An 11,387-nucleotide genomic window follows, 5' to 3' on the forward strand; every position below is an offset into this window, starting at 1 on the left:
TTTCATAAAGGGAAAAATATTATTGTGTTTTCTTTATCATGGCTAACATAGCATGAATGAAATAATATGTATTATCCAGTTTTTTTAAAGCTCAAAACTAATGATAGTAGAATGAAATCGGACATTATTACCTTATGTGCATATAAGATAACTTGATCTGTAACTTTACATCATGTACAATCAGACAAATGAGAAATTATACTTCATTTATGTATGATGTGTCAAATGCATTTTGCTGTCATGTATAACTAATTAGAACACATTAAAAAGAAAAAGGTCAAAACTGGTATTTATGACCAGAAAATGATTAACATAGAAGGCTAGGATTGTGGTCACTATGGTGGGAGAAAAAAGGGGTAATGTTAGGGAGTAAGTATATGGGACTTCTCATCTGTTCGTATGTTCTCTTTCTTGACCTGTATTACAGTTATACAAAAGTTTATTTTGTGATAAATCAATCTGCTATTTAAAGAACAAATGTGGCTTTTGAAATAAATATGCACATATGCGTATGAATACTAAAATGTAAATGTAGTAATAGGGAATGTTTAGATGTGCAACAAATCATAATAGGTTAAAATTTTTAAATATTTGCAGCTTAAATGCCTATTGACTTCACATAAGTTAAAACAGTAAATGTGAACTAAAACTTCCACGTGGAATAATTGAAACTGGCCATCACATAGTATAGTCTTTTTTTGTGGTGGGGAGGGTACCAGGGATTGAACTCAGGGGCACTCAACCACTGAGCCACATCCCTAGCCCTGTTTTGTTTTTTATTAGAGACAGGGTCTCAGTGAGTTGCTTAGCACCTCGCTAAATTGCTGAGGCTGGCTTTGAACTCGCAATCCTCCTGCTTCTACCTTCCAAGCTGCTGGGAGTACAGGCATCCACCACCATATCTGGCCTTCACACAGTGTATTATTAACATCTTCTCTCTTATTCCATCCTCAAGGCTGAGTTTTATACCAACAAAGGTACTAGATCTTTCCTCCTGCCTTTGCTGTATTAATACTTACAGGGCCTGTGTCTAATGTCAGTTGTCTTCTGCTTTAAAAAAAATAAAGTTATAAAAAATTCATTTGTCTTGGATTAGAGGTTTTTAAAGTTTATCTACTGTTTTCTTCAATGGATGAAAACTCCCAAGAGAAAAGTTAAATTGACAACCAAGTGTCATTCTTTTAATATATATTTTTCTAGTACCTGCCTAGTGCCTTGTTCATGGATCTATACACATTTAGATTTCTCAGCACATAAAGATTTACTTATATAACTCTGAATTAATAGTATGCCTTTGTTCACCATCTAATGAAAGATTTCTTGATCTTGGGGGGTTGTTTGTTTTGTTGTTGTTTATTTGTGTTATTTGTTTTCCTTATTCTAACCCAATATTTTCTATGAATTTAGTTGTATATGGATATATTGTGAGATCTTTAGGAAATCTGTATCTCTGGCTCAGCTTCTTCTTCTGTTAGTCTGTAAGGTCTCCTCCCACCCTAGATTTTTATGGTGCTTTTCTTTCTATTTATTGGAAAGTTGCAAATCATTCTGGTGACAATTTATTATAAACCAAATAATTTAAATTATCCCAAGTTGGAGACCATTAGACATGTTCATATATTTAATGAAGTAGGTCTCACAATGTTAATTTTTTTATTTTATCTTTAATTCTAGGCTATACTCCAGCTTTGGCCTGTGCTCCCAATAAGGATGTGGCTGATTGCCTGGCTCTCATTTTGGCCACCATGATGCCTATCTCATCTAGTAGCCCTTTATCATCCCTGACGTTCAATGCTGTTAACCGTTATACCAACACCTCAAAAACAGTGAGCTTTGAAGCCTTGCCTATCATGAGGAATGAACCTAGCTCCTACTGCAGTTTCAACAATATTGGTGGGGAACAGGAGTACTTATACACCGACGTCGATGAGCTCAATGACTCTGATTCTGAGACCTACTGAGAGGCTAAGCAAAAGATCTAAGGAAGGAGTTCTGACACTAAAGCTGCAAACTGCTTTTTCAGGAAAAAAGCACTTTGTTACTCATATTCAACCTAAGAGGAAAGAGCGCACAGTGAGCAAATGTAAGAAATGCGATGACATTAGGAAGAAGAATTTTAAAGGCAAGTTTTGCAAAAGGAACTTCTAGATTATTGAAATAGACTTGACCAGAGGAAAACACATTGATGTCAGATTGCTTTGTGGAATTTTTAATTTGGCTTTGCAGTGCCAGAAATAATTTGGGACACTGTGCACCCTAACCTGCTTACACAAGCAACACTATTGTAAAAGAAGAGATAAGGACACTAGATTTAAAATTATCAATAAAAGTACAACTAAATTTAAAGGCAATAAAAGTTTGGTACAGTAGGCATTATGTGCACAGCAAATTGCCAAAGGACCAAATAACTTAAAGATTTTTTAATAGAATGCCATTTTGTGGAAACTGGAGTAAGTGAAATGAGACGTTACCTAAACCAAACTTCAATATTTCTGAAAATGAAGTCAAAATTTGGTTTTAAATGTTGATTTTTTTTTAAAGAAAACATCTTGAAAGCCTTCCAATACTGTATTAAACCATGAAAGAAAGCAGATGTATTTTTGCATTTTTTCTTTTGCATAAAAATTTTAAAATTCCAATTTTTATAATATTAGAATTGAAAACCAGCTGACTGGGTGCAGTACGGGTGAAAATACTTGTGAAATAGACATGAGATGGATTGGGGTTGGGGCTGTTGGACAGATTTCAGTGGTTTGGGTTCAAAATGGAACTATTTTTGTTTAAAAAGGTAAGGAATTTCCTAGAATAAAAACTTCATGGAATCAAAAGGTAGATTATTTCACCCTATTGCAATTAAGTGGTCCTGGGGAATGAAAGTCAACTTTACTACTTTGAATGACACTGATTCGTCACTTACATTACTTTTGTACCTCCATAATGGGTTAGAGGATTTTTGTTATCATTTATTTGATCTTTGAATTTTGAAAAAGTACAGAATTAAAAGGAAATATTCCCTTGTTATTCATAAATTAAACATCATCAAGTCTCTTGGAAGGCATTTGTGTATTAGGCAAGGTTCAGATATGGAGTAGCATGTTGGTAACTTGTTACTCTTTGGAGGGAGAAGCACTTGCCTGCCAAATTGAAGGCTACCTTTCAAGTAACAAAAAAAGAGAAAAGGCTGACATTTGGACTAATACTTTATGTGGTTCTGATTTTACTGTAACTGTCACTTTCCCAGTAAAAATGATTTCACCTATGTAGGGGGTCTTAGAGGTCTGGGTAAAGTCCATAAATTGCAGCAAAATGATACCCAATTTTATTTTATCCTTTTGTATTGTGAAACTGGAAACTTTATGACATTGTAAATTATCAGCTGGTTTTCTGAATATAAAGTGTGAAAACACAGAACAGTATTTTGATCTATTTGATAATTTTGTGGGTTTTTTGAAAAATTAATGAGCATGTACATAGAAATAGTGACTGCTTGAATACTGTATTTACTTGCACTCTTTCAATACATCAAGATTCCTGTATATTTTAGAGTATAATAAAACACAGATGTGAGTTGTATTTAATGAATAATGTATTTGTATCTGTGCATATTATCTAAAAAAAAAATCTATAAAGTTTCTAGGGCATTGATTACTAGATTTTAAGCCTTTTTTCTAAAATATTTACAGAGATTATAATCATCCATTTTTCTTTATAATATAAAGAAATCATAATTAACCTTCCTAATTTTTAGTGGTAGGAAGGTAAATATGCATTTTAAAGACAGTAGACTACATTTTCTATTGTACCTTTTGAAAAATAAGAAAACTCAAGAGGATTCTAAAAGTATACATATGTGTGCTTTCTCTTTCCTTTTAGGAATTCTCTTCTGAATTCCCTGAGGGAGTTTTCTAGAATCTCAGAATTGAAAGAGACCTGAGGTTCATCCAGTCTAACCTCTTAACAAATGCAGGAGTCCCTTCTACAAGGGTGATCTTTCCACCTTGAATACTTCCAGTGACTCTACCTCACCAAGCAGTCCATTCAGTTGTTGAGCAGCTCTAACTGTTAGAAAGGTCTTCCTTAGATGGAGTTGACGCCTCCCTCCTGGTAACTTCTGTCCTTGGGCTCAGGTCTGTCCTCTGAGAGAATGTTGGAAGGATGAGTCTCCCTCCCTCTGCCATGTCTTCTCTTTCACAGGTTGACTCCTTTGCTGAAGTGATTTCCAGAAGGACTCATCAGACACACTCTTAGATTTACCACATCTAATGAAATCCAAGGTGTAGCTATAAAGTAATGAGTCTTTTTCATTTATATTCACACATACTAGAACACTGGATCTATGCATCACTCTATGTAAATGATGCCATTACTGAAAAATTTGAGTAATTCTTGGATTGCCTGCCCACTAGGACAACTTTTCTGTTGCTTTTTAATCACACATGTGACAGTCTGTCCCCCAACTTGTGCAACCGTTTTCTCTGATACACTCTTGATGAGGGGGATTGCAGTGTACTGTTTGAGATAGTATTTGAACTGCATCAGTATTTGGAATAAGGACATGAGCTACTTGAATGAGCAGACACAGAACCACAGTAAGTTTCTTTATAGTTACACCTCATGTGTCAAAAGCATTCAGGCCCTGTTCTGTTGTGTTTCTTATCTCATACAGAATGGAAAAGCCTGTTTGCTTTTTTTAACCTCTGCATGAAAGGTGACATCTGAAATCTCTGATGTGTATTATAATACCAGCTTCTACTCAGAAACAACTTGGGGAAATGATGGTAAAAGCAAAGACCTCCTTTAAAAGGACATTCAACTCAAAACAGTGCCATTTAGTTCAGAAGACCTAAAAATGTAGCTGTAAATTTGGGGTTTAATTTGGCTTATATTGGATATTTTAAATAAAATTTTTTAATGCAATTAAAAAAAGTGTCTTTTTTCTTTACATATGAGCAACTTTTCCCCTGTCTTACTGTGTAATTAGTGCTCATTTAGGACAAGTTTGTTTTTGTTGTTCTTTGTACCAGGAATTGAACCCAGAAGTACTTAACCACTGCCCTTTTTATTTTGAGACAGGACCTCACTAAATTGCTTAATCTGGCTTTGAACATGTAATCTTCCTGCCTTAGCCTCCCAAGTTGCTGGGATTACAGGCATGCATCACCATGTCTGGCTGTGACAAGTTATATTTTTCCTTTAAGATTTAATGGCTTCTCATTAAAGCTATTTAAGACGTTAGATGAACCTAACTGAAATTTTCAAATATATTAATTAAAAAGAAATTTGTTGCTTACCTGCTGTGTACTTGAGGGGTGAGAATGGACAGAAAGTCTAAAAATTGTGATGGTGTCCTTTAGAAGCTTACAATTTTATCAAGGAAAGAGAAAAGTAATGAAAGTATGATTGAGATAGAGATGAATTGCTAAGGAAGATTAGAAAATAAAAAGATAAAAAATATCACTTTGAGAGGGAAGAACAGAATAGGCATCATGGAAGAGGCCACAAAGGCTGGACATCAAACAAGATTTTAGCAGGTTGAGAAGGTCAAACAATATCCTAGGTGAAGAAACCAAAACCAGAAATTCTTAAAATGGTTGGTGGAGTTTCAGTTTGTGATGGGAGTACGTACCAGTACCTAGCATTCCTTAGCATAGAAAAAATCATGAAACTTACAAAAGAGCTGGTTTTAAATATGTATAGAGATTAGATAATAGAAGTAAGAACCCATAGATAAAAATAGGTGATTGGAGGGGCAGGTGAAAAGAACTCTAATTACTTAAAATCATCTCTGTTCAAGTAATAATATGAAAATGCCTATACAGCATTTATGATGTACCAGGCAAGGTTGTAAATGTTTGAAATACATTATCTCTTAATCCACACAAGTGTCTTAAGAGGTAGGTACTATTAATAACACCATATAACAGATGAAGAAAGAGAAATAGTTAACTTGTACCCAAGATCACCTGGCTGGTAATTTGTGAAACTAGACAAATCCAAGTAGTTGTTTCCATAGTCTGTTTTTAAGCTACTGACGACTTCTCACAGGCTTTCTGGTTGAAATTGGTCATTTTGAAGTTGGGACACATAATCAACTACTAAATTATATAAGTTCTTTCTGTTTTATTCTCTGAGGTGTTACTATCTTTAGAAGAAACAAATCTGACCACAACAGATGTTTATTGAATACCTGCTGTGTACCAGGAATTGTTCAAGGCTCTAAGCATACAGTAGTAGAGCAGGAGTCTTAGCTCATCCTCAAAGAACCTACTTATGTTTCAGTTGCTGTCTAACCACCTGCATCTCAATTGCCTAAAATAATCATTCTCACTCATGCCTTTGCAGGTTGGCTGACATAGGCTTATCTGAGTGACTCTGCTTCAAGCTGGGGCTTCCGTGGGGCTTTGCCACCCGTTAGAAGGTAGACTTCAGTCTGCTCCATCTGTGCACATCCTTGGACCTGGGCTGAAGTACAAAAGTTATACAGAAGCTCTCACGATCATGGTAGGAATCAGGAAGGCAAGCTTGACCACACACCAACATGGTTTGTACTTCTGTGTGCATCACCTCTGCTGATGACTTTGCTGGCCGTAGCAAGTCATGTGGCCAAGCCAGTTTCCATGGGGTGGGGCAGTATTCTTTACCATTTGGGGGAGGATAGTTTGGGTTCAGTTTCCACAATTTACATACCCCTGAACTGAGCCAACCAGTTGCTGTTTTCAGTTTTTTCATGGGCATGCTCGGTAGTCTTTCTTTGTGCCTGTTCCTACCCTTTTTGTGCTATTCTTCTAGTGTGGGTGGTCCAGATATAAAGCATGATAGCAAATATGTATTTTGAGTTGGAAAGATCATTCTTGGCAGTGCAGGACTGACTGATCAGTTAGTTGTTGAATCTGCTCTTTTCCTAAGGTAGAGGACCGACCTCTTGTCCACTTCAGTCTCCAGAAGAAAGTAACATCAGTCCCCTCTCTGGTGTCTTAACTGTGGCCATCCCTCCAAAGCAGATCCTGCTCTAAAGGAAGATGGTAAGGTTTGGCCAGTGACTACTTGTTAAGACCAAACAAAACAAAAAATGCTGATAATATAAAATTGTATGTTCTGTCTAGATCATTTCTTCCATCCCTCTGCTTCATTCTTCTTTTGTGCTATTTATCATTTCCTTGTGGTTATCCCCTCTTGATTTTGTCTACTATCTTAATGAGAACTGAAATACAGAAAAAGTTAATTTGAGAAAATAGTAATTCTTTCTCTCTTTACCCTTTTTCCCCTTACTGAATTTAAACCCAAGTGTGCTCTACCACTGAGCTACATCCCCAGTTCTTTTTATTTTTTTATTAGTGAGTCTCACTACCTCACTGAGGGTCCTACTAAGTTCCCCAGGCTGGCCTTGGACTTACTTTCTTCTTGCCTCAGCCTCCCAAGTTGCTACAATTATAGGCATGCACCACCATACCTGGCTCTCTTTGCCCTTCTCTAAACTTTCTTTAAATTAAATTTTCATTTTTGAAGCCTGTTTATTCCTTCAATAAACATTTCTTAAGCACATGCTCTGTGGCAGGCACTGTTTAAATATACTGGAGATACCCTGGGGACCTAACGATGAACCAGATAAAGTCCCTACCCTTGGGACACTTACATTTCAGTCAGGAATACAGACAAGATGATTCCAGGTGATTGTTAGGCAGAGAAAGATGACAGTAACTGAGAACTGTTTGGGTTCTAGTGTTTGGGAGAGGTCCTTGAGGATAAAACGATGGCTTGTGTTTATGCATTATAGGATTACACAAACACATTTCTGATGGAAGATGAAATGATTTTTTGCTAAGTAGAGTGTTTGAAGTAACAGACTAATAAAAGCAGGAAAGGACAGATGAGATGCTGAGCTTATTCACCAAAGCAAACCTGAGGATTCTGAGTGAGGTTAACCCAAGTGCATATAATAAGTTAACCCCATAATCATTTGTCCTTTGACTAGAAACGAGGACTGGTTTATTGGTTTAAGCACCAGTTTCTGTCACTGAGACAGCAGGACTTGGCATATGTGAAAGAAAAGTTACTTGTGCTTCTAATGTTATAAGTCTCAAAGGGGAATGCTGAAATTCAAGAGAATGTGAATGAAAGAAGTCAAGGAGAGGATGCTTCTGGAGGAGAGCTTTGTCCCTCCTTGCACCTGAGTAGCCAGTGTATGTGTTAAGGACATGGAGGAAAAAGGACCTCAGCTGCCTGCAGTTTAGTGATTAAGAGGAACAGGACTCTAAAATACTATAAATAGTCAGAAGTTTTTCCAGTGATATCAGTGAAAATGACAGAGTAAGAACCTCAAATTTTGCCTTGCCACAAAAGTAGTGATAAACTGGTAAAAATTTTCAGAATTGGGCCAGGGTTATGACTCAGTGGTAGAGTGTTCGTCTCACATGTGTGGGGCCCTGAGTTCCACCCTCAGGACCACATAAAGATAAATAAAGGTATTATGTCCATCTACAACTAAAATATATAGATATTCAGAATCTACTTTCACAGAAGTCTTGCACCTTAATGGCTGTCAGCAACCTTAAGAGCATTCATTTAAGAAAAACTTGAGAGACTGGGTTTATAGCTTAGTGATAGAGTACTTGCCTATCATGTGTGAGGAACTGGGTTCAATCCTCAGCACTTCCTATGAAGAAATATTTAAATAGAGTGTCCATTGACAACTAAAATAATATTTTTTTAAAAAACTGTTAAATATCTATAAAAATGGTTGTGGCATTTTAATTTGCACTAATTACATCTCTTACTCTCCAGCTCTGTAGTAACTTTGAAAACCAACAACCCACATTCCTGGTATAGCATAGCAGCCACTAATGAGAACAAAACAAAGTTAGACCTCTTTCACAGTATGATTCCCAAATGTACCTCATTCTCATTCATTGGCCAATGCATCTAACAACAGAGCATTAAAATGTGTGATGTGCTGGGCCCAGTAGCATGGGCCTATAATCCCAGCTACTCAGGCTAAGGCAGGAATATCACTTGAACCTCAGACTTTTTAAAGACTTTGTCTAAAAAAAAAATAAAGTGATTCAAAACCTAATACAACTGCAAGGAGAAATATATGAATATACTTTTATAATTTCCATATCCCTCTTATCAGTAATGGAGATAAAAATCAGTAACTCATCATCACCAACTGTACTTAATGGACATCTATAAACACAGTAGCAAAATATATGTTGTTCTGAAGCTCACATGTAACATTCTCCCATAAAATACATTCTGAGCCATAAAACACACCTTAACAAATTTTAAAAGGGTAGAAAGCATATACTACCTGCTCTCAGACCATGATGGAATTAAATGAGAATAAGAGCTCAAAATATTGAAGATTAAATAGCATTTCTAAATACAACAAGTGTCAAGGAAGAAATCTTTAAATTTTAAAATAATTGAATTGAGTGCTGGGGGTATATATCAGTGGTAGAGTGCTTATTCAGCATGCACAGGCTCCGAATTCACTTCCCAGCATCACAAAAAAACTAAATGAAAAACTCATCATAATTTGTGGGATGTCGCAAAAGCAGTGCTTAAATAGAAGTTCATGGCATTGAATGCATATATTAGAAAATAAGGAGGATTAAAATCAGTTTCCTGGGCTGGGGATGTTGCTCAAGCGGTAGCACGCTCGCCTGGCATGCGCAGGGCGCTGGGTTTGATCCTCAGCACCACATAAAAATAAAATAAAGATTCTGTGTCCACCAAAAACTAAAAAATAAATATTAAAAAATTCTCCCCCTCCCTCCCTCTCTCTCTCAAAAAAAAAAAAAAAAGTTTTCTAAGCATCTACTTAGGAACCTAGAAAAAGAACAAAGTAAGTCCAAAGTAAACAGAAGATTAAAAAAAAAAGTAGAAATAAGTGAAATTAAAAACAATTTCATTATAGAAAGTTACTGAAACCCAAGACTGGTTGTTTTAGTCAGGTTTTTCACCATTATGACCAAAAGACCTGACAAAAACAAATAGAAGAGGAGAGGTTTACTGGGGCTCATAGTTTAAAAGATCCAGTTTATAGATGGTTGGCTCCATTGCTCTGGGCCCTAGGTGAGGCAGAGCATCATAGCAGAAGGGTGTGAAGGAGGAAAGCAGCTCCGGACCTGACAGTAAGGAAGTATAAAGAGCTCCCTTCAGGAGTACAAAATGTAAACCCCAAAGGCACACCCTCACTGATCCACCTCCTCCAGCCACACCCTATCTATTGCAGTTACCACCCAGTTTTTCCCTATCAGGGGATTAGTACATTGATTAGGTTATGGCTCTCATTATCTAATCATTTACTCTCTGAATTTTATTGCATTGTCTTACAAATGAGCTTTTGTGGGATAACCAATATTTAATCATAACACAGATACTTTGAAAAAAGATTGACGAAAGCAATAATCCTCTAGCCAGCCTAAGAAAACAAAGAAGATATAACTTAAACCAGAAATTAAAGGGCTTCCACTCAGAGCCCAGGGACATTAATAAAGGATTTCTGTGACAATTTTTAATCCCACAAATTTGATAACCTAAATTATTAAATGAACCAATTCCTCGAAAGGTATAATCCATTAAAAAAAATTAAACAAATCTATTAGAGAAATTGTCAGTAATACTTTCTAAAACACCACAACCAAATGGATTTTATCTCAAGTGTGCAAGTTTAGTTCAATATTTAAATATCAAAGATGTAATCCATCCCATTAATAGACTAAAAAAAGTCACATGACTGTATCAATAAATGCAAGAAAAGTATTTGACAAAATCTAGCACCTGTTTTTATAATTTTTTTAAAAAATCAGTTAACTGAGAATAGGGGAATTTCTTCAACTCAAATAAAAATCCTACCACTGTACTAGCTGAGATGAGGTGGCATATGCCTATAATTCCAACAATTCAGGAGGCTGAGGCAGGAGGATCACTAGTTCAAGCCTAGCCTCAGCAAATTTAGCAAGATGCTGTCTCAAAAGGACTAACAATGTACCTGTTCAATTTGCAGTACCCCCACCCGAAAAAATTCCTACTGCTACTATTAATAGTGAGAACCTCAAAACTTTCTAAGACCAAGAACAAAGCAAGAATGTCCCATCCCATCTCACACTGCCTTTCAGTACTATCCTGGAAGTTGTACACAATGCAAGAAAGACACTAAAGAAAAGAGAAAGTATGCAAATTAGGAAGGGAAAATTCAAACTGTCTTTGTTTACAGACGACATGTTGATCTATGTAGAAAATCTGAAAGGCTTGACAAACTTCTAGAATCAACAGGAGTTTATAGTAGGGTTATAGGATGCAAGGTTAATCCACAAGTCATTCGATTTCATATACCAGCAATGAACAGTAGAATCTGAAATTAAAAACAGTATCATTTACATTTG

At 36.1% G+C, this 11,387-nt stretch overlaps 1 protein-coding gene across 10 annotated transcripts in view; it reads left to right on the forward strand.

The window, feature by feature from the left end:
• Nucleotides 1-4,923, forward strand: part of ANKRD28 (ankyrin repeat domain 28) — a 178,178-nt gene extending 173,255 nt beyond the window's left edge. For 8 of the 10 annotated variants that reach the window (XM_081283822.1, XM_081283817.1, XM_081283818.1 and 5 more), the window contains one exon: nt 1,675-2,881. In XM_081283822.1, the coding sequence (XP_081139948.1) occupies nt 1,675-1,961 (287 nt within the window). In that variant the 3' untranslated portion in view covers nt 1,962-2,881. Of the gene's footprint in view, nt 1-1,674; nt 2,882-3,873 lie in introns of those variants that run through there. The other 2 variants (XR_014020791.1, XM_081283815.1) reach the window with 2 other exon arrangements.
• The last annotated feature ends 6,464 nt before the right edge of the window (nt 4,924-11,387 follow it).

Source organism: Spermophilus citellus, assembly GCF_964194105.1.
Source record: "Spermophilus citellus genome assembly, chromosome: 3".
Classification (NCBI taxonomy): domain Eukaryota; kingdom Metazoa; phylum Chordata; class Mammalia; order Rodentia; family Sciuridae; genus Spermophilus; species Spermophilus citellus.